The sequence below is a fragment of the Chrysochloris asiatica genome, unplaced genomic scaffold, assembly GCF_000296735.1.
Source record: "Chrysochloris asiatica unplaced genomic scaffold, ChrAsi1.0 scaffold00009, whole genome shotgun sequence".
In the NCBI taxonomy this organism is placed as follows: Eukaryota; Metazoa; Chordata; class Mammalia; order Afrosoricida; family Chrysochloridae; genus Chrysochloris; species Chrysochloris asiatica.
The window spans coordinates 3032487-3057380 of NW_006408527.1; the positions used below are offsets into that span (position 1 = coordinate 3032487).

Sequence of the window (24894 nt, forward strand, 5' to 3'; positions counted from 1 at the left end):
AACAGTTGTGAAGAACAAAGCAATAGACAGATGGACGGCAATAGCACGCCTTATTTATTAAGTATTAGGCAAAAAACTTTACATATACTGTTCAATGTAACCATTTGTTGTTGTTTTTAGGTGCCATCAAGTCGGCACTGGCTCATAACAACCTTATGCACAGCAGAACAAAACACTACCTGATCCTTGACCAACCTCACCACCATTGTCATGCTTGAGTCCATCGATTCTGCCACTTGACCAATCCATCTCACTGGGGATCTTCCTCTTTTTCTCTGACCTTCTACCTTACCAAATATGATATCCTTCTCCAGTGAATGGTCCCTTCTGACAATATGCCCAAAGTATGAGAGATGGAAGTTTGGCCATCTTGGCCTCCAAGGTGCACTCTGGCTGTACTTCTTCCAAAACAGATCTATTGGTTCTATTGGCAACCCATGGCACATTAGTAGACTTGAAAAGGGCCATTAATAGTCACAATGCACAGATGAGGCTGCCTGGGTGACATAGTTAAGTTCTCAACTACTAACCCAAAAGATTAGAGTTTCAAGTCCACATAGAAGCACCTTGGAAGAAAGGACTGGCTATCTACTTCTTAAAAATCAGCAACTGAAAACTCTATGGAGCACAGTTATACGCAACAGCTAGTTTGATTTTCCATATATAGATGCGAAATGTCAAGGCTCAGAAAGGGCACACCATTTTCCCAAGGTTACACAACAGGTAAGTGATAAAGTGATGGAATTTCAGCTCTCACTATAAAGTCATCGCCATTATACTGCCCCTCTAACTAGGTCAATCACTTTTATAATCCCGATTCAAGGTTCAAGAGCCAGCTAAATCCTTAGCATTGTTAATATCATCCTCAAAATAGCAGGCACACACACATACACGTGTGTTCCTAAGCTAAGACAAAGTCAAAATTAATTACCAGGCACTGTCCTAGGCACTTTAGTATGACTGCCCTCTTTGGGCAAAGAAATCAAATAAAATTCAAACATGACATGCATTTAACTTAGTAAAGGCTTGAGTTAGTAAAGGCTAGAGTCAATTGCAGATGTTGTAGTGCTGACAAGCCAGACTTTGTGGGGATGCACACATCTTCAAAAACACCTGCACAACAATGTGCAGCCCACTACTGCAACTTAGCCAAGCAAACAGTGTTTTTAAAAGCTTTTGGACCCTTTTAACCAGACAATTGCTTTTACAAAATGTTTCTACCAGACAGCCAGTAGAGTCACAGGAGAGTTGTTGGCCTGAAGGGAAGCTCACAGAGGGAAGAGTTTGGTGCCAGTCTGCCTGTGGAAATGTTAACAGAAGCATCTGTTGGTTGGTCCCCACTGGCCAAAAGGCAAACATTTGCTTTGCTGAAATAAACACTTGCATTTGAAAACGTTTGCTGATGAAACCATCAACAGACTTGAAAGTTTTCTTCCACTTGGGTTGCTAGGGTTCTGGCCTACCATCTCCAGCAGCATTAAGGCATTAGCCCTCGGAGGTATGCTGCGCTAACAACTGCCTGTTTGCTACAGACAGATGTTCAGGTTTTACAATCACAATATACTCTCAAAGCTTTGGGGGTACATGTAAATGTCTATTATCAAGATAAACAACTGTTCTTTATAGAAAAATGTTTGCAAAAAGAATTTCTACAGACTAAAAAGTGGTCAGAGAACATTTAAAAACTGAATGGAAAAACATTGTCTTGTGGCATGTGAGGGAGAAGAAATTTCCACTACCTTCTGTTGCATTTCTTCCATAAATACAATGTTGATTTACTCTGTTATCTACAAGTGGTTCTTAGCAAGTTCTTTATAATAAATTCTAGCACACTAAGTAAACTCAGAGATTCCAGTTACAAGTATGTTGAATAAAATCCTACTGGTAGATTGAGTACTGCTAGAATCCATGCTATTTGTGAACTCTTCCCTACCATTTTGTATAATAAAGATAAATCTCCAAAGATATTATCAATTAGTGCTTGTATACACTGAACACTATGTTAATAATGATTGTCAAAGCCAAAGTATCTTTGATGCTTTTATAAGAATTTTAAATCAAGAAACTATTTCATCAGTTATTGCTTTGTATAAAACTGTAACTTTCCACAAGGTCATCTATATTTGATGAATCAAGTTAGTCCTTGGAGAAAAAAAAAAGTTAGTCCTTGGAAAAGGGATTTAAATGCTCCCCATCACCAATTTTGTTTCTCTCCATGTAGAAATTTCCTTTTCGTTTTTTCTCTTTCATCTTTCCAGACTCCCAGGAAGTCTACACCTATTGTTTAAAAAAAAAAATTGTACAAGTTCCTAATGCTGTTGTTGCTATTAAATGCTGTCCAATCAGTGCCAACATAGTGATCCTGTATAGGGTTTCCAAGGAGTGGATGGTGGGTTTGAACTGCTGATCTTTTGGGTTAGCAATCCAGTGCTTTTCCTATAATGCCACACCAGAATTCCTAATACAAGCCATTAATTTTCCTACTATTAATAATATACATTTATTAGTAATGATATCGAAATGGAATGTGAAAAACAATACTATGTTCACAGAAAAACAATACTATATTCAATGTCATAGATTACTTGTAATATTTCTGGCAAATAGAGGAACATACTAGCAGGTTTCAAAAAGTTCATGAAAATAAATGGAAGTAAAACATAGTATTCCATTAACTTGTTTAAGTATATGGTATGATAAATTTCTTTTAACCTCCACACCTTACTTAACTCATACAGCAGCTGATTACTGCTCTACTCCTTCCTTACCTCACTGCTTCTTCTCAGCTCATCCTCTTTGACCTGACATGCCTGTAAAGCCTGTTCAGTTCTGCAGAACTTTTGCTTAAGTTCTTCAATTTTTCTTTCTAGCTGTTGCTTCACTGATGTCACCTACCAAGAAAAAAAAAAGCAAGGTGTAAAGTCTAATGGTTTTGATTTTTTTAAATCATTAATTCTTAAATATTAAAAAGGTTATTGACTATAATTTACAACATCTTTCCTGGTGAGACACAATATCTATCACAGCTAAATACAGCACTGTAACTACCTTAAAATACTACACTGTCAGTCTGTGACATTATTTAGGGACAGGCATAGCAAAGAGGAAAGAAGCTGAGTTTTGGGAGGAAACCAAAAGACGAAAGTATGTATCTGGCAAAAGGAAAACAACCAATAATAAACAAACAAACAAAAAAAAGAGTTAAGGCAAGAAACAGACTAGAGAACATATTTGCAATACAGTAAAACCTGTGAAAGCTGGAACCTATTAAGGTTGACATCTGTCAAAGAAAAACTATTTTCCTCTAAAATGAACAACCAAAAAATAATAAAACTGCACCTTGTCAAAGTTGGAAAACTTGCAAGACTCAGGAAAACAACACAGTTCACTTGAGTTCCCGCTCTCACAGGCTCCATTGTATACATAAAAGATCACATTTACAATATAAAGCATACCTACAATTTACAAAACAGCAAACAAATTAAATGATAGAAACATAAGAACTTAATACTGAATCAACTTTTGAAAGAAATGACCTCAATGTCATTTCTGATGCCATTTTCATTCCTGAGTTGGCAGCCTGAACAGCCAGGACTATCTATTAGCAAGGATAAAAGTGAAAGTTCCTCCTCTTACAGCTGGTGGAAGAATAAACTGCTACAAATTTCTTGGAGGGGATTTGGCACTATCTATCAGCTGCACACGAGCCCTCAAAACTACCAATTTCATGCCTCGAAATCAGTCTTACAAGAAATACCAGTATACATCTTCCCAATGGTATAACAAACAGTGTGGTGGTGAGCAAGAAAATGTTGGGAACCTAAACACCCATCACGTAGGGAATAATTAAGCTACAAAAGATCCATTAAAACCAAGGCTCAGCAATATCAATAGAATATCCTTTTTTAGTTAAAAGCTATTCATAACAATTTATTCTGAGAAGTCCAATAGGAATAATATTGTTTTTTTGGTTAAATTTGCACAAATGACTAGACAATACATCTATAAGCACTTCACATAGTTTCTAAAATACAACAGGTGTCAATAAATGTTAGCTATTCCCATCCTCAGCTCCCTGTTCCCATCTCTGATAACATTAATACAGAATGTGCTAAGAGGCTCTACATAAATGGTACAGTCTTAATTTTAGAAAATAAATGTAACTCTGAAAAAAGATCAATACCTGACATACTCAAAGTAAACTCTAAATTACGCTGCTCCCTCTGACAAAACGAGTCAAAAAGAAAATTAACTACTCTTACGTTCTGCCATCATACAGCTCTAGGTAGGATAGATACAGCAGTGAACTTAACAATTCTGTTATTAAGGAACTTAAAAATCGAAGCAATGGAAGGAAACAATACAAAAGAAACAGCTACACGTCGTATGATAAGCACAATGGAAATAAAATAATAAAGCAGGGTATGTTGTTGTTAAGTATCATTGAGCCAGTTCCGACTAATAGCAACCCTGTATAGGAGCTGCTGATGGGTTTAAACTGCCAACCTTGCGGTAAGTGGTCAAGTGCTCATCCTAGAGCACCAAACAAGGATTCCTTGAAGCAGGATATAAAGAGAACAAAATACTTGGTTGCAGGGATGCATGCAGTGACAAGGGAGGACATTACCAATAAAGTGACATTTGACCAGAAAGCTCAAATTAGTGACTGAGTAAACTATGAGGCTCTGAAGAAAGGCTATTCCAGGAAAAGGGAGCAGCAAGAGTGAGGAGACAGCATGTGTTTGTATGTTCAATGAACAGCAAGGTCATGTGGTTACAAAAGTGGCTGAGAGAAGAGTAGGAGATGGACCGGGACCTAGCACCTGTAGACCTTTGAAAGGATCTTGCTTTTACTAAGGGAGACAGGATGTGATGATACAGATTTGAGTGGCTTGATGTGACATATTTTACAAGGTGTATCGGTTGCTGGGTTGACTGGAGATTGTAAGGAGACCAGGGAAGAAGCAGGGAGATTAATGAGGAGGTCCTAACAATAATGCAGGTGAAAGATGATGGTGGTCACGATGGTGAAAACAGTCATATTCCACATAAAAAATCCACCAGTCTCAAGTTGAAAACAGACATCTAGGCTGAGTCACCAGAGTCACCATGACCAAAAAGTCATAAAACTGGGTCATGAAATCACTTTGGAGTGAGTGTTAAAGAGTAAACTAATTGAACTGTTCGATATTTTGGGGCATAAATTACTCCCACCTGGTCACAAGAATCACCAGCGTAGAGAGACATCCACAGACTGGCAGAACTGAAAATCCTAACCCACTCCACTCTTTCTGGAGACAACAAAACTGAGTCCTCCCAAAGCTACAGTATGCACTCCACCTTGGGTAATAAGGAAAGAGCAGCTAGAACATTCTTTAAAAGTACTATCTGTCAGGTACGGTATAGAAGTAATGAGTAAAACTAAAAGATAACTGAGGAAAGAGAGAGAAAGTGGCACCATACTTTATCCAGTTCAGCCTGAAGCATATTGTGAGCATTCTTGGCTTGTTGCAGCTCCTGAGTGAGCTTGGCTTTCATCTGTGTGCACTCTTGATCCAGTGTTTGAAAAGACCGCTGTTGACAACATAGCTCCTAAAAAAGCAAAAAAATATATACACATTAAACTGACCATGGGTAAAAATGGAGATTCCAGGTTACTAGACTGAAGGGCAGTAGATAATAGGGAGTCCAGCCAACCATCCATTTTGTCACTGACAACTCAAAGAGCTGAGCTGCAAACCATCAGGACTCAGTTGAGAATGTAAACACACTCAAAATCAGGGTTTAGAGCATCATATACCAGTTACAATGGGCTTCAATTAGTAATAGAACACTATATGCCACCAATGAACTTTAATACCCATAGAAGGACGCCAGATGAACATCTCCAGGTGCTCTTCTTATTCAAAGACTCAATCTAGATGATACACTTTCAGATGCTAACTCAAGTAAACGAAAAACACTGACAGCAGTTCCCAAGGAAGGAAGTGTGACTTCTCCGCTAAGTTCTCCTTCGACTGCATTCCCTACTACATTAACTACTCTTCTCACTATTTGTAGACCCAATCTTTCAAGCAGCTGAAAAATGTAATATAATTTCCTTCACCAGGAAAGTTCTATAAACAAGAAACGTGATCTTTTTCTTCTCAATATCAAATCTCATACAAGTCTGAAAACATACATAAAAGAAAATTCTGACTTCGAACTTCTTCCTTCAATTAAACACAGAAAGGTGCTCTATAAAGGTGCTCAATTCACAACAGAAAGTTTCAAAAACAAAAAATGTGAAAGGCAGAAAATAAAGTGACTTTTATGTTCACAAAACATATTCCCCTCTAACGGAATATCACAAATGACAAGAAACCAGTTCTTCTCAAATGATCAAACTAAGAAATGCTAGCAAGCATCTTCTAAGACAAATGTCTCATGGATCCACAACCTTACCTGTTGGAACTCCTTTTCTCTTTCCTTCATTTTCTGTTCCAGGGAATATCTGGCACTTTCCGCATTTTGTCGCTGACAACTCAAATCTTCAGTCAATTTTTTCAATTTTTGTTCCAATGCAGCACACTAACAACAAAATATGTTTAATACAAAACAAAAATTATTCAAGGAAAGTAGCAAGTATTGGAGTTTTAGAAAAATTAGTCATAAGGTCTGGCTCAAGCTTACCGTCATTATATTGAGAATCTTGGACCCATGTTTATGAAATAACATCAGCTAAATATCAAGACAACTAAAATTATTTTGTTTGTTTTGTTACGCACTGCCGAGACCGTTCCAACATACAATGACCCTGTATACAGTTTCCAAGAAGTGCCTGGTGGATTTGATCCACCAATCTTGTGGTTGTCATCCAGTGATTATACTACAGTGCCACGCCAGGACTCCACATTAAACTTACACTAAGGAGGAAACATTAGCAAAGATGTAGGGTGTTAGTCCATTTAAATGATGCTTCATAAGCATTTCTGGACAACAATTCTAAGATTTTGGTTGCATGAAAATAAGAGATTAAATGCAGTGGAGTTGGCCTATTTAACTTTACAACCTGGAAATATCAGCATACCCACTACCGTTAAATGGAAGTCTATTTCAAGCATAATGGATTTTGTGGTCATTTTTGAATATCAGAACGATTTCTTGTTGGAACCTATCCAGAGAAGCAGTGACTCAAGAGATGAGGACATGGAGAGATGGAGCCGCTGAGGATTCTAGACTCATGGAAAGAGAAAGGCTGTGTGCTGGTGGCCAGGAGGCAGGCTTGCAGAATGTGCCCTTTGGTTGTTTGAATGATTAAATATTCCTTGTTTTTGTGTTTATAATAAATCTTTTAAAAAAAGAGAGAGCTATAACAGATGTAACAAACGCAACAGCTTCTTGCAAACAACACATGTAGCTCATGTCTCCTATATACAAGGTGACTATAATAGTAGGTATAGAATAGTACAGTAGATACATAATCTATAACACGTCTTGATAGTCATAATGAACACCAAAATTGCTGGCTTATGCATTTATTGTACTGTACTATCATTTTAATGTGAACTTTCCCTACTTACCAATAAAAGTTTATTGTAAAAAAAAAAAAAAAAAAAAGATTCCTAACACAATGTTCTCACTTTGTTGTTAAGTGTCATTGCGTCGATTCCGACCCATAGTGACCCTTACACAGTTTCTGAGGACTGGCTGATGAGTTTGAACCACCAACCTTGTGATTCCAAGCAACTTTGCACCCAAGCACATTAACCCACAGCACCAAACCAAGACTCCTTGTTCAAGTGTCTGGAAGTTTATAACAGTTCAGTGAAAACCTGAAATGGTCTTTAAACCAACATAAGCAATACAAACAATGTTCTTGTATTGGCTGTTCTTATTCTTTCTGTATAGTAGCTAAAGGAGCTCCTGGTAGTGTAGTGGTTATGCATCGGGCTGTTAACCTCAGGGTCAGCAGTTTGAAACTACCAGCTGTTCCACGGGAGAAAGATGAGGCTTTCTCCTCCTGTAAAGATTTACAGCCTCGGAAACCCTGTACAAGGTCGCTATGAGTTGGAACTGACTGCACGGCACATACCAACATCCCTGAAACTAATTTCTTAAGTGAGTGTGAACTCCTTTGACTTTAGAAATTAGGTTAGAACAAAATGGTCATGAATTCTTCAAGTGCTGACTCCCATTCCTCTAAATCTGCCTCAAGTTGCTTGAATCCTTGAATTGCCACAAAGCAACTCTAAAATCCTGCAGAAGAGTAATTAAACTTTATATTGGTTAAGAATGCACTGGTCCAATCCCCCTCTAAGACTGAAACTCAAAGGGAACACATGAGTAGGCATACAGTGCGCTTGCTGATGACCACATTGGTCTACTGGTGAGTGGAAGAGGGGCAAAGGCAGCAATGAAGAAATGCGCTGAGTTCAACCATGTTCCATAGACTCCTGTTGACCTGGAGATGACAGAGAGAAGAGGAAAGGGCTGGTTGGTCCAAAGTGTGGTGAGACCTTGGGAACATCTGAGCCCATGGACAAGGACACAGCCACAGAGGGCTAGAGCTGAAAGTGAAGCATGCAACTGAAATGAAGTGAGGGGAGACACACAAGAGCATCCAAACTTGCAGATAGTACCTATTTGACCTAGCCTTGATGGCTTGATAATCAGAACTCAACTAGAGGAAGATAAAAAAGAAAACAAATTTTGATAAAGGAAATGAGGGTACATTACTGCAATTTGATGAACATGACCTATAGTCATAGAGGTAGTAACTCTAAATCTTCCCATCAAGTATCAAGTACACAGGGTACATAGGTATGGGCAACTTAGACATTTGCTACTTAAAGTGAGGGGGCGATAAAAGCATGAAGTGACTGGCTTACAAAATTTCAAGAGAGTTTAAGTGTGTGGAGGGAAGAAAGAGTCCCCACTGAATAGTTTTCATCTGTCTAGATAGGTCTGGTAAAAACAGATGGGATAAGAGTCTTATGATTCCATAGTGAGTAGGACCATCAAGAAAGAAGAGCACAAGCAGAATGCGGGACCGCATCCAGAGAAGCAGCGACACCAGAGATGGAGGCAGAGATGGGGACATGGAGAGAGAGAGCGGCTGAGGACTCTAAATTCATGGAAGAGAGGGACTCTCTGGTGGCCAGGAGGCAGACTTGCAGAATGCACCCTTTGGTGGTGTAAATTATTATATACGCCTGAGTGCTAAAAAAAAAAAAAAAAAATTAATGTGAATAAAGATATTCTGTTATCTGATGGTACATGGAGGGGATTATAATCATTATAATGAAACAAGGTGTAAGATTTGTTGAATGTAAAACTGTTAATCTGCCCTGTAAACTTTCACTCAATTCACAAAAACTTAAAAAAAAAAAAAAAAAGCACTGGTCCAAAAGAAATATGCCTCAATTTAGCTAATCTCCAACGAATAGAGGGTTTGGCAGAGATCCATTAGTTTAATTTAGAACTATTCTGTTGTTACATGCAGTCAAGTCAGTTTCAACTCATAGTGGCCCTGTATGGGGTTTTTCAAGGTTACAAATCTTTACAGGAACAGAAAGCCTCATTTTACTCCCATGGAGGTACTGGCAGGCTCGAACCACAAACCTTGTAAACAAAAGTCCAGTGCTTATCCTACAATGTCATAGTGCTACCTTAGAACTACTAGAGATGCTATAATTCTAAGATGAAATTTGGTCATTATTGGCTAAATTGTTTTACAAAAGTCAAAACTGTGAAAATAGCAAATTCAGAAAGTAAAATAATGAATCAGTGATTCAAATTAATCTACTTTCCTAGACATTCATAAAACAGCCCTGTTCCTCATTATCCTAGATTTTATTTTTTTAAAAATTAAGGTCAATATGAGTCAGAACCAACTTGATAGCAATGGGTTTGGAATGTGAAGGAATATTACAGAGACTATAAGAATAATAAATAAGAATTCGAAAGCAAGTATTAAGAGCCTGGACTAATTACAATGTCAAAGTTCATACCTATCACCTCCTTGGAAACCCTATGCAGGGTTACTATGAATCCGAACCTACTTGATAGCACTTAACAACATATGCCAAACACTGTTCTGGCACTTAGACAAAAATCACTGCCCAAAGACACAATGGTTGATTGGAACAACATGGTCCACAAAGACAAATGTTCTACATTGTACTTTTGTAAGTGTTGTTGTCAGGTGTAATCGAGTTATTCCGAGTCATCGTATGACCTTATGCACAACAGAAAAAAAGCACTGCTCAGTCCTATGCCATCCTCACAATCGTTGCTAAGGTTCAGTCCATTGTTGCTGCCACTGTGCCAATCATGAGCAGTCATTTAAGGTGCAACTAGTTCTGGTAGTGTAGTGGTTACAAATCGGGCTGCTAACCTCAGGGTCAGCAGTTTGAAACTACCAACTGTTCCTCAGGAGAAAGATGAGGCTTTCTGCTCCTGTAAAGGTTTATAAACTCAGAAACCTTGTACAGAGTCGCTGTGAGTCGGAATAGACTCCACAGCACATAACAACAATTGGTCTCACTCCATCCAGAGTAAAGAACAATGATGCTTGGAGACCATGTGAACATCAGTCTCAACGACCCTGAGACCAGAATAACTAGATGATATCTGGCTACCACTACCAACTGCTCTGAAAGGGATCACATTAGAAGGTCCAGGAAAGAGTGGGAGAAATATGGAGCAAAAATCACAACCATAAAAAAAGAAGGGGCATAGGGGTCTGCTAAAGATTGGTAGAACCCCCAAGTCAACGGCCCTTGGTTTGAACTGAACTCACCCCCAAGGTTCAATTTTCAGCCAAGCGCAACAGCTAGCTAGATATATGAGGGGTACAACGCCAATGAAGTGTAGCATTTACCCAAGGACAGAATTCAGAAGAGTAAGAAAGGAGGAGGAAGAGAAAACAATAAACAGGGAAGTGGGATAAGTGATGTTACATTACCTCAATCAAGGTGAAAAAAAGTCTCTGATTTGCTGAATGTAAAACTGATAAGCTGCTCTTAAACTTTTGCTCAACTCACAATAAGTAAAAAAAAAAAAAGATTTCCTAAATGTCTCAAACTGATGGTTAACAATTCTCAGGTAAAAGCTACACATAGCAGAGGAGATGCATGAACTCTTGGCTCCCTCTGCTGGCATTCCTTCAAATTACAAAACATTCCACTAATGTTTTACTTCAGAATCAAGAATTTTTTCCTCCTAGAAACAATGTTTTTTTTTTAAAAGACAGGGCCCTGAGAAGGTACTTACAATTTACTTAAAGTGTTTTTCAGTGGCAGTCTAATGTCAACAGTGTGCAAAACATGTAAAAGCAGCTGACCACTAGATGTCATGAATGCTCCATTACTCTGAAACTGTACTCAAAATTCAAGTCTTTTTTTAAAATAAATAATGATATACCTACCACATGCCCCTGGGAACTCACTCAGTACTCTGAGGCCAACTTTCTCATTTGTGGAAAGTGGATGTTAAACTCCAGCTTAGGCGCAAGCCCCAACACTGTTTCTGTAAGAGTTCAAGCCTTGTACCCCTCAATGGTTAATAATGCTTAGAAAAGAACCATACTAGAAATAGCGATGCTCCATGGTAAATTTTTAAAATTTGCTTCATTTTATCTGACAGGTAACTCTAGTGGCAGAACAGGGAACAAGCATAAACTGAGTTTAACTTAATTTCAGGAACATACTGGACAATCTTATTAACCTTAAAGTCAAGATGGAAAAAGGTAGATTAAATTTTCAGTTAGGACAACTTGTACCTTATTGGAAAAAAGGAGCTCAGAGGGAACTAACGAAAGGAAACAGGAACTTGGAGGGAAATTTCTAATAGAAAGAAAGCCAGGACTCTGGTCTAGCACCATCCCAGTCAAAAACTTTAATTGACAATCTGGAAAGACTTAATTAACCAAATATGTAGGTAGAACAAGAATCAATAACCTTGTCATACCTAAACCAACAAGGTAAAACATAAAAGGTAATATAAATTCTCAGAGTTCAGTATCATAGAGTGTGGGGAAGATAGAATCCCCACTGAATAGTTTTCATCTTGTCTAGATGGGTCTGTTAAAAGAGATGGGGTTAAGATCCTTATAATTCAATAGTAATTGTCATGATGACTAATTGATGATACGTGGAGGAGATTGTAATCATTGCAATAAAACGTTGAGTGTAAAACCCGATGTTCTCCCATGTAAACTATCACTCAATTCACAATAAAAACTTTTAATAAAATGTAAATTCTTATACTTAGGAAGGTAAAACATGACAAAAATGAAACTGAAAATGAATATAATTGACTATAAACTCAATACGATAATAAAAGCTCAAGTGTGAGCAAAGCATTGGAGTCTAGAGATTATGTTCAAAAAACACCAAAATTTTGATTGGTCCTAGAAAATAATTCATGTCTTCCATAGCACTTATCACCATATATCATACTACATGTTATTTATATTTGTCATAATCTACTTCCCACAATTACAATGAAGCTATAAGGACTTGGAACAATGCCTGGCATACAGTAGGAACTTAATGTCACCAGAATAAGTGAATGAAAAAAAAAAGAAAGAAAACACTGAAGAGGCAGGTGGTAGGTTGGTGGTGGTGGTGATGTGCTTTGGAGTCGGTTCCAACTCATAGTGACCCTGTATATGGTTTCTGAGGCTGTAAATCTTTACGGGAGCACAAAACCTATTCTTTCTCCCGCGGAAGAGCTGGAAGTTTCAAACTGCTGACCTTGTGGTTTGCAGTAGTGGTTACGTATCAGGCTGCTAATTTCACGGTCAGCAGTTGGAAACTACTAGCTGTTACGCGGGAGAAAGATGAGGCTTTCTGCTCCGTTAAAGATTTACAGCCTCGGAAACCCTATACAGGGTCGCTATGAGTCGGAACCGACTCCACGGCACATAAACAGCAATGGCTAGTGACCATGAACATTTCTTCATATGTTTGCTGGCTGTCCTCCCTGTTGAAGTGTGTTTATGTCCTGTGCCCATTTTTTAATTGGATTATTTGTCTTTTTCTTGTAAAGGTGTTGTAGCTTCCTATATATTTTAGAAATAAGTCCCTCAGGGCCTCTCAAATAGACAAAGGAGCTCAGTCTTAATTGGAGCCTTAAAATGCAGGAATGTAGTCACATATACTTGATTCTAAGACTGTTGTGTGCTGTTGAGTTGCTTTCAACTCACAGAGACCTTGTATAGGGGTTTCTGAGAGCAGCTGACAGGTTTGTTCTGCCAACCTTGTTACAGCCCCACAACAGGGCTTATCAGTCTAGAGCTACCTAAATCTTACCAAATGTCCAAAATTTCTTATAACGTTCTATTACTTTAATATGTAAGTACCTATCCACAGTGTCAGGCACTGTGCCAGGTGCTGTATATATGGTTGTTGGACGCTGTCAAATCGATTCCCACTCATAGTGACGGGATGTGACAAAATAGAGTGCCCCTCTCCCCGAATCCCAATAAGATTTCCTTGGTTGTGACCTTTATGGGAGCAGACTGACAGGTCTTTCTCAGGGTCACTGAGTAGTTACAAGCTGCCAACCTTTTGAATACCTTTCTAGTACTTAACCGTTGTGCCACCAAGGCTCCTTAGGTGCTGCATATGCATTATCTTCCGTGACTTGCCCAGAATCACTCAGTGGGGCAAACGCATAGCCAGGAGTTAACCCCAGACCAGCTCAACCCTGCAACATCTTACTAGTCCAGTTACATCAACAATGTCTAGCATGCTTTTATGAAGACCACTTCTAATATTTATTTCACGCATTTAAGTGTCAGGTAGTCTTTCCAAATACCTGTATGATACAATGGGAAATTTTCAAGAATGCAGGAAAAGCCAAGTAAGTACCTTAGTAGATGCCTGGTCATATTGTGCCGCTGTTCTCACTAGTTCATCACTATTTTTGTTCATAACTTTCTCTTTCTCTGTTAATTCCACTTTTGCCATCTCCAGTTGGAGTTGGAGTTCTTGAAATTTATTCACTTGACTATTCATTTCTTTTTCTTGTCCTTGCAGACGTACTTCCAATTCACTTATTTGGTTTCTTAGTTCTAAAATCACAAACAAAAAATAACACTTCAATCAGTATGCATTTTCTGCAGAAGTTTTACAACTGAATTCAGAATTTATCATCCACTTCACCTTGTTCTGAAATCTTTGGCAGAAAATATGATTTGCATTCAACACAAAGCTATTTTAATTGGTTTTTAATCTCAATGTTTAGTCTCTCTATTGTCAGTTGCATTGAAATACGCTCTTGAAATCAGACAGCAGATATTCTGACTTTTTAAGAGAAACTTGGTGGGGTGGGTGGAGGTGAAATGCTTTTCTAAAATCGCAGTGTTTTATTCCGACTGCAAAAAGCGCATCATACGTAACACCCTTCATTAAAATTACCACTTGGTTTTATATACTGGCAGACTAACATTTGTTTTGTGCCCATATGAATGCAAATTGGTGCTAAACAGTGAAAAGACTCACCGTCCTATATTCTCGAGCAGCTTCACCTCCACTAAAGATCAAGACAGTGTGAACCTCCTATACTGCCAAAATTAACAATGATTTTTTTCATCACCCCTCTACTCATACACACTATATTGGCTCCAATAGCACTGGCAGTGTGACAACTCTCACCACTGAACACCGATGGTGATTTCCATATATCATCGCACTGGAAATGATCATATTCTACAGAACAGATTCCAAACCACCACCTGGTACCCTTGGCTGTTGACTGCAGCATGGTGCGCAGCAGCCAAGGTTACAGGTTTAATCCCATATGGACAAGCTGGCAAGGCAAAGCAAAGCTGTTCTGTAGACATGTGCCACACCTCTGGCCAAAGCTGGTCAGAACCCAAGGGCTGCAAAAGCAGCCATTTGAGAAGTAGGAGGAATGCTAACTGCATCCACTCTTAACTCGTCCTACTCATCCATTCATCCTATTTGTGAAGGCTTCAGAGCACCAACGTTTGTTAGTACAAATAAAGGTACACCCCAAAAGTGTGGTATCTTCTACCCTTTACCTAATACACAGTTATTTCTCAGCACCCATCTGGGAAGTTGACAACTGATGTGCACAACAAACCACATCAGTGCTTTCTGGAACTAACATAGAATCACCTGTGAAATTAAATCAGGAAAATTTTACCTTAAATTAATTTAGCTCACAAAGTTACCTTGATTCTGGGATTTTAGTTGATCCAAAAGTTGAAAATTGCTAGAATTATCACAGAAGCTGCAATTTGTGTCTTTTTGCCCTACTTGTACAGTCGGTCTACTTGGAGTCACCTCTTGTTTCCCAACACAGTGAGATGCAGAGAAATCTCTCCTAATCGGAGTTTTCCGAGTACTAGATGAAAGACGGCGACTTGGCGTCTTCTCGTGTTGCCATGAGAACACTGACGAGGAAGCTTGATGTCGAGCAATCTCTCGGTGATTCATGGTGCTTTGGGAAATAGCAGGGCTTGCTTTCTGCAAAAAACATAAACTCTTTAGAGCCCTTTAGAAACCTCAGTATTCAAAGCTGTTTATTTCCAGATAGAACTTCAAGCCATAATGACAAGGTGTTATTAATACTTCCACTCTGCACCAAGAAAGATGTAACATTCCATACCATAATATGGATGAACTTTGAAAGCATGCTGAATAATAATAAAGTCAGTCATAAAAAGACAAATACTTTTTTTATCTCATTTCTATGAAACAGGCAACTATATAAAAATGAAAGTTTATAGTGGTAGAAAGGTGGAAGACAGAGTTACTTGCTTAAGGGGTGGAGAGTTTGTTAATGCTGAAAGAATAATTCAGAAAACCTTAGTGCTAACTAACAACTGCACACATATAGAATGTAATCAACAGAAATATACATGCAAAAATTATATTGCTGAATTTTTTTTCCACCCAATTAAAAAACAAACATTTATTTGAAAAACCGTATTATTGTTGTTAAGTGCCACTGAGATCCTTCCAACTCATAGAGATCCTGTATAGGGTTTACAAGGGTTTGAACTGCTAGCTTATGGTTCACAGTCCAGCGCCACCACACCAGAATGTATATATAACAATAAGCATTCTTCAAGTTAAGGGAACCATCAAAGCCCCATGATCCAGTGACAAAATTACTTAAGAGTCAGCTTTCTGTGGCATTTAAAGCCAGTACTGTATGAGGCTCAGACCAGTTTAAATGCACCAAGTCTCAGCACTTATTCTACATCCCTCACGTACTCCTGAAACATGAGTATTCACTGCCATTTTGAACCCAACACTGGCTTTCATAGGTTGTATAGCCCTATAGCATTGCAGAGAATAAAAATAAAATATAGGCCTAAAGAACACTTTCTAGAATTTGACTTTCTACCACAGTGGTGGTGATTCTGTGCCATCGAGTCACTTCTGACTCATAGTGACCCCATACAGGGTTTCCAAGGCCGTAAATCTTCATGGGATCAGAAAGCCTCTCCTTTCTCCTGCAGAGTAGGTGGTACACTCAAAAAGTTGACCTTTTGGTTAGTTGCCCAATGTATAATCCACTATACAACCAGAGCTCCTTTTCACCATAGTACTCTCCAAAAAAAAAAGGAAAATGTTATAGAGGGAGTTTTATAATATTTATGAATAATCTGCTACTTTGAATTGCCTGAGTTGTGCTTGTACATTTCTTATAGTGAGAGATTTTCTTGCCATAATGAGAGGTTTAATGTTTAGGGAGTCTCACATTCCTCCATAAAATAACTTTGGGAAGTAACATCAGGGGAAGAACTCGTTCATATGACTGAACTGGATGACAAAGCACATGGTATTTCTATGACACATCAGAGAATTATTTATTTGATTTGCTAAGCAATGATTTTGCTAAATATCAGAATTGTAGTGATTTCCAAATGAGGGTGGTAAAGTCCTAAAAAGAATTTAAGTTGTTAAAATTCTAACAAATTGATACAGTTTTAAGTATTGATTCTTAAATTCTTGACATTTTCAGTATGTACTTATCGTTTCAGAGTCCTGGTGTGGTGCTGTAGGATAAGCACTGAACTGCTAACCAGAAGTCAGTGGTTTGAGCCCATCAGCTGTTTTTCAAAAGTCTTATCCCAGGTCGCAATGTGTCAGAACCGACTCATAGGCACAAAACAACAACTTATAATTTCATATGTAGCAGAAATGTCAATAAATGCCAAAATGGTTTGCTTAGCCTATAATGCATCACAAACGAAAACAACAGACAAAAATTCTATACTCCTATATATCAACTCTTTTCAGGTTCAGGACCAGAACTGTAAGTAGGGATTTTAGAAAATGTGTGTTCTATTTCTTTTGTTAACATAAAGTAAATCTCTTTATCCACCTCTCTGCTTCTCTACTGATATCAAAAAAATTGAGTTAATACTCTTATTAGCAGCTAATTTCAAAGGATTGAAGAATGATCTTGATAACTTACAAACAACTTATTTCAGGTAAGGTTAACGACCCTCAAACCCCAGTTTCTGGTAGGAATCACATCCAACCAGAAGTACAGCAAATAAAACAATTGCTTCTAAGTGACTAAACTAGCCAGTGAGGAGCATGAATGTTGCTGGGAAAATACTAACATGGCTATTAATTCTGTATTCCCATGAATACTTAATATTTGTACTAACTTCCGTACTCAATTTTACTTACTCCTATATTTAAAACTGGAGTCCTGGAGTGGCATTGTGGGATTATGCAATGGACATCATACATGTGAATCGCAAGCCCAGCAGTTCAAACTCACCAGCTACTCCTCGGAAACACTATCAGGGTTGCTATGAGGCAGAATCGACTCAAAGGTACTTACAATAACAAATCTTTAAATTAAAACTATAAAAAATAATCACAACCGATGGCGCATGGAGGGGCCTGTAAGCAATGCAGTCAAACAAAGTACAATTGGTTGAGTGAAAAACTGATGTTCTGCCATGTAAACTATCACTCACTTCACAATAAAAGCTTTATGTAAAAAATAATAATCACAACCAATGAGGAAAGATCTTAATTTTATCAGTATAAGAAAATGTGTCTGCTCTATGTAAAGTAGATTTCACCTAATCTAGTTCTCATCCCTGTCAGAATACTTCTATAATTGCAAAGTCAATCATAAGACCCATAGTTAACTTACTTTAGCCTGCAAGACTTTAACCTCTGCTTCTAGTCTTTTTCGTTCTTCCACTTCTTTATTATATTTTTCTTTTAAGTCTTCATACTTGGAACCTAAAACACAATGAAATGCAGTTTAATTTTCAATCACTGAACTGATGGAAGAATTCACAGGCCAATAGTCTTTACAGAGAATAATCTAATTCTGTGGCTCAATGTAGTTCAATAAATCAGCAAGTGGTTGCATTAAAAAATTTATAAGAATTAAAAATTTGAGTCAACATTGAATTAATTTTTTGACTGAACTAAAATCTCTCAACAGAAGAGCTATTTACACCAAGGAATAAAATACTTACCACCATAATACTGACTTGGTGTGAGTGGAGTTGGGAAAATGTTCTGGGGGGTGCTGCCTGGATTCAAAGGGACATCTGCAGGCGGCGCAGACTGTCGGCTTCTTTCAAGCTCAGATTTACACCTGTTAGAAAAAAACCAAAGAGGATACCAAATCAGTTTGAACAAAGGATGCAGTATACCAAAGCCATAGATTCCATAATCAACTTATAAAGAAACCCATTCTTCTAAAACTTCCTACAACTTCTTATACCCAAAAGATATCTATGAAGAACTAATGTGTGAATATAAACACAGCTCCCTGTCAAAGGAACTCAGTACAATTGAATAAACAGAATGTAAACCAATAATTACATTGTTGTAAAGGCGCTGAGCAGGGGGTCTCAAGTCATGAGGATGGATGAAATGACTTATTTATAGATGAAGTCATGACCACAGCGTAGACTTTACTGACATACCATTATATGATATTTTAGAACAACGTTTTAAAACACAAACATAAAAATAAGTTGCTGTAATACCCCTAGAGAAGATATGGCTACAGTTATAAAGGAAAGGGAAAGGGAGATTGATTACATATTGCATATGTGTGCAGAAAACATCCCTACCATTCAAGTAAGTTTTAAACACTTCTCAGAATCATGCCACCCATGCTGGCAAAGGGCTCAACACTTCCAAACATCTAGTGTGCAATTTGAACATGAGAAATGCAATGAACACCCTAATGGCAAGCACCAATCTCTCTGTCATGGGCACATTACTCTGAGCAAGGAGTGAAGATAATGTCTCAACTCTCCCTTGTTTCACTGAGGTCCAAAGTCTGGGAAGGCCATGAGGGTCTCAACTCCCCTGCATCCCTAGTTCTCCCCACCAGCTTTTCCACTTTAAGAGACCACAAGCCATCAGTGTAAGCCATGTTTAACTTTCATGTTTGCAATTCTGAATAAAATTGCACTCCTCTTTTCCTCCATCTTTTACACATATAAAATATTCTCCTCTAAAGTTTATCCAAAATTAATCCCCTGTGTTGGAAGCCCATTATCTTCTGCTTTCTTTCTCCTCAGGAACCGTGTCTTATTCTATTTTCTGTTTTTCACTACCTTCTCTATCAATACTAGTTCGTATACTCAAGATATATAATATCTTCAAAGTTCTCTCATTTCTAACAGAAGCATCTGTCTCACCATACCTGCCCAGTGACATACCATATTCCCTCTTATAGCCAAGCTCTGAAAAGTTGACATTACTTCCTCACCTCCTACCCCTCCTTGGCCACTAAGTCCACTCCTTTACACTCAAACAGCTCCCCAAGATCTTCAATATCCTTTGTTGCTAACCCAGCAGTCTTACTTTGCTTGATTCCTCTGCATAATTTTGAGATGATTACTTCTTCCTTCTTGAACCTTCCTCTTGACTTCAGGAATACCATACTTTCCTGATAAGTCATCCCACCTTCCTGGCTTTTCCTCAGTTTTCTCTTTAGGACCCTATCTCTGACTCTTTTTTATATGATAGTATCTCTCAAGGTTCTACACAAGATCTTCCTACTCTCTACACTTTTTCTAGATAATCTAAATCATTCTCCTGGCTTCCTTATCTGCTGAGACCTCCCAAATGTTTCTCACCCAAACTTCAGGTACACATATCTTTCTATTTACCAATCACTTACTATTTAGCATCTATCTGGGACCTCACATCCTATACCTGAACATGACCCCATCGTATCCCTCCCCACTCTGTGCATTTTCTCAGCAAACAGCAACTCTACCCAGCTCTTAAAGCTTGACTCCTAGGAATCACCCCACATCTCACCAATCACTAAAACCTATTGATGTTACCTCCTAAATACCTTTTCATCGATTTCTTTTCATTCCACAACCACCATCTAAGTTCAGGACTTGTGGTCTATCTCCTAGATCTCTCTTAAATGGTTACTCTGCCTCCAGTCTTGTTCCCCTCTCAACCAAACGCCACGCTACAATCACAGGGAGCTTTCAAAAACCCACATGTCATCTGGGTATTCCGATGCTTAAACCTTTCAACATCTACCTGCTGTTCATGATAAGATTCCAGACTCCCTGAGGTGAGCTCACAGTCACGCATAAGCAGATCTCTCCTTAAGTTATCTAGTCTCATCTCTCTCTCACCACTACAATGTTCCCTACTCACCTGGTGCCACTGAAAGCCCAGTGGAGGACAGTTCTATTCTGACATACATGGGGTCACCATGAATCAAAATCAACCTGATGGCAACCGCTTGTTTATGTTTTTAAGTGAACTATTAAATACACGAGCATCCATTGTATGAATTTACATAACAGTGAGCCAAGCAATAACAGGATTGAAGTATATGAGGTAAAGAATTATTTTCTCACATTATTTCTTCTACCAGGAAACAATATTGCAATGCATAATAATTATTTCAGTACAGGAAAAGACAACTACATCAGATGATAAATACATATACACCACCAAATACACCTAAAGGGACTTGAAAAGGTTTTGGAAAAATGCATGCAATTAAGAGGTGACAGAATTTTTCCAAGGACTTTTTGAAGCCCCTTGTATATATCTTATTTTCTTAAATTACCTTTTAAGTTCCTGTTCCAGTTTTTCCATTTGTGTTTTGCTAGAATTCAGTTGTCCTTCCTGGAAATTCACTTGTGCCTCCTTCACTTGAAGCTCATGAGAAATCTTTTGCTTAATCTTCTCCAGATTCTCACACATTTCCATTAAGCTTTGGTTCTCCCTTTTCAGGTTTGTGCCCTCTGTTTTTTCATTTTCAACCTAACAGGAATCATTCAGAAGGAAATGCATCACTGATTTCATCAACTTACCAAATATTTATGAGTTTCATTTTCTCAGATATGACTGTAATAATCTAGCTGTCAGTGCTAGATTATTGCATGTGTTCACGATTTAGATAGCCACACTTTGAAGTCTATAGGGAGAAAAGTTCTCCAAAATTATGTACGACAAGGTAGATATGCATGTGCTAAATGGAACAGAGGTAAATAATGATGTATACACAACCTTGGAAAAACAGGGCTCTGAGATTACAGATCAAGACATAGTCTGAATGGGTAAAAGAGGGGAAATAATGTTAAGACTGTTGTGTGGATATTGGCTTCCCTTGCCTAGTATTGTAAAATAGACATTTAAGTGCGTTAGAAAGGAATATAAGGAAATATGATCACAGAAAGCTTGTAAACCCGTCTTTACCCAAAACTGATTGGAATACCTAAAAGGGGTTCTAGAATTTGTCCAGTGAAATACGCTTCTTGTTGAGCCTTTGTAGCATATGGGATCTTAGGTGGAATCCTGAGCCCCATCCAAAACCTTCTGAGGTGACACATTACCACTTGAAAGGACATGCACATACTTCTTGAAAGAAAGACTTGAAAAGACATAAAGATACTTCCTGAAAGAAAGTCCAGCAAGGGAAAAAAAAAAAATGCAAACGATTTGGCTATTATAAGAGCAAGCAAGCTGTTTGCCAGGGAGCCATCAAGGCAAGCCATCAAGTCCCTTCAGGACAAACCACTCTTCCCTTTTTATTACCCATCTTCTACCTTTACAGTTGTGACCACCATAATTAGTCATGATAACAATTACTAATGAATCAAAAGAATCTTATCCCTATCGCCTTTCACCAGACCCATCTAGACAAGATGAAAGCTATTCAGTGAGGATTCTACTTTCCCTCCCTCACTCTGAAACTCCTTCCAAGACTGAAACTCAAAGGGAACACATGACTAGGCTTATAAGATCACTGGTGACCACAATGATCTACTTCTGAGTGGATGTGGGGGACAGGCAGTAATGAAGACATGGGCTAAATTCGACCATGTTCCAGAGACTCCTTTTGACCTTGAAATGAGAGAGAGAAGAGGACGGGCTGGTTGGCCCAAAGTTTGGGGAGACTTGGGAATAGAGCCCATAGACACTGACCTAGCCAATGGGGACTAGAGCTGAGAATGAAGCATCCAGCTGACACGAAATGGGGGGAGGCGCAAAAGCACACCCAAACTTGCAGATATTTAGTACCCATTGGATCTACCTTGGATGACTAAATGATCAGAACTCAACTAGAGGACGACAAAGAAATTTGATATAGGAAGCAAGTGTAAATTGCTACAATTTGATGAACTTGGCCTTTTCTTATGGATGTAGCTACTCAAAATACCACCCAGAGGGAAGGAGTCTTTAAATCAAGTATTAAGCCTATCCTTCAGTACATAGAGTTATAGGGACAGGTAACTTAGACATTGGCTACCTAAAATCAGGGCGCTATAAAGGCACAAAGTGGCTGGCTTATAAGCTTTCAAGAGGGAGTTTAGTTTCTGAGCGAGGGAGGAAAAGTAGAATCCTCATTGAATAGTTTTCATCTTGTCTAGATGGGTCTGGTGAAAGGAGATGGGTATAAGATTCTTTTGATTCAATAATAATTGTTATCATGACTTATTACGATAGTCACAACCATAAAGATAGATGTGTAATAAAAAGAAGAGAGTAGTTAATCTTACATTCCAGGAACAGAGGACCCTAGTACCATCAAAAGGGAAGAGCATGGGCAGAACATGTGATCCTAACCAGAGAAGCAGCAACACCAGAGACAGAGGCAGAGATGATGGCATGGAGAGAGAGCGCACCTGAGGACTCTAGACTCAGAGAAACAGAAAGGCTGTGTGCTGGCAGGCAGGAGGCTGGCTTGCAAAATGTGCCCTTTGGCTGTTGAACAATTATATATTCCTGTTGTTTTTGTGTACATCAATAAAAAATAAAAGAGGGAATATAGGCAAATACTGTTAACTGAAGGAACATGGAGGGGATTGTAATCATTGCAGTGAAACAACAAAATATGACTGGCTGAGTGTAAAACAATGTTCTTGCCATGTAAACTATCACTCGATTCACAATAAAAACTTAAAAAGTTATGTATGACACTGTCTTCAGTCAGTGTTGCACATAACCTTCCCTTTATGTGCTGCAAGAGACTACCATCGCTTTAAAAAAAATCGAAAATTACCAGGGGGCAAGGAGAAGCTTAATGGGTACTAGGTTTCTGTTTAAGGATCCCTGGTGGCACTGCAGGGCAAGCACTGGACTGCTAAGCACGAGGTTAGGAGTTCAAACCCACTAGCCCACTCTTCGGACCAAAAAAAAAAAAAAGATAATTTCTGCTCCTATAAAGATTTACAGCCTCAGAAATCCTAAACAGGGTCTCTATGAGTTAAAAATCAACTAGAGGGAACCTAACAACAACATGAAGAAGTTTCTTTTTAGGGTAAGGAAAAAAGTTTTGGAAATAAAAGGCTTCAAAAAGTCCATAGAAAAATTCCATTTTTTTTTAAGCCCCCCCCTTTCACTTAAAAGTGTGAACTGTACTCTTAAAAATCGTAAAATGGTCAATTTTATATTAAACATATTTTCCCACAACTTCTGTCTTCTGATCCAACTGTTATCTTACAATATTTTTTTACTCAAAAGCAAAAAGCTATAAATCTTCCTTAACAATTAATTTCCAAGTTCAGATGCTAATGACAATTATCCTGAGGAACTAGAAAATTCTCCCAAACATTGGCTAATGCAGAAGCAGTCCTACAGAGAAGAGATGTGGAAATTCCATGATGAAAGCCCACTCTCCAAAAGTGATATTCATTTAGATGCAAAAAGCTGTTAATATTGTCCTCAGCTTTACAGTCAGAGATGCCTGGTCTCATTGATTCAGAATACAAAGCAATTCCCAATTCAGTCCCAAATGGAAGTTAAAGTGCAATGCAGTAACCCTAAATATTAGCTAGGAAGCTAAAATGAGGATAAAGATCGGAGAAAATGAGTGGCAATTCTATTTTAAATAAGAAAAGGGGAAAATTAGTTACATCATTCACTACCTAAAGACAGCAACATCATTTCTTTCTAAATTTAAAAGATCAAAATAAAATTACGTAATCCAAACGATGAATGAATTGTTTTAATAACCAGTTTCTGTGACATTACCTTCTGTTTTTGCTTCTGCAACGCAGCTTCCAGAGACTCAAGCTGAAACTGCCTTTGCTGCCTTTCTTTCTTTAGTTTGTCAAGCTGTCCTTCAATCTCTTGAATTTTCTGAAGCGCTCTGGTAGGGAGGCCTTCTTTCCACTCTTCTAAAGCCCAGCTCATTCTGCCTGCTGTTTGTTTTTTTTAATTATTCAAACATTAATAGCTGAAAAGAAAACGAACCTGTCAGTCCTACAATAGTAAAAGAAAATGTAGTTAACAGAGACTATCTATTCTACCTGACCTCCTCTAAGATTCCAGTTTCAACATTTCACTTTTGGGTGTTCTTACTTGTCAGTTTTTTCTTGTTTAATGTCTCCTCCCAGCAGTTAAGATTTTTTAATGCATGAATGAACAAAAAGAGAACATTATATTAGTG

At 38.2% G+C, this 24894-nt stretch overlaps 1 protein-coding gene across 1 annotated transcript in view; it reads right to left on the bottom strand.

The window, feature by feature from the left end:
- CENPF (centromere protein F, 350/400kDa) overlaps positions 1-24638 on the bottom strand; it is a 65728-nt gene extending 41090 nt beyond the window's left edge. Inside the window, exons 1-9 of the mRNA XM_006834192.1 lie at positions 24477-24638; positions 21067-21263; positions 18479-18600; positions 18145-18236; positions 15188-15482; positions 13860-14062; positions 6445-6570; positions 5464-5592; positions 2769-2891 (exon numbers count right to left, since the gene is read on the bottom strand). Coding sequence (XP_006834255.1) covers positions 2769-2891; positions 5464-5592; positions 6445-6570; positions 13860-14062; positions 15188-15482; positions 18145-18236; positions 18479-18600; positions 21067-21263; positions 24477-24638 — 1449 coding nt within the window. The remainder of the gene's footprint in view (positions 1-2768; positions 2892-5463; positions 5593-6444; positions 6571-13859; positions 14063-15187; positions 15483-18144; positions 18237-18478; positions 18601-21066; positions 21264-24476) is intronic.
- Between the last annotated feature and the right edge of the window lie 256 nt (positions 24639-24894).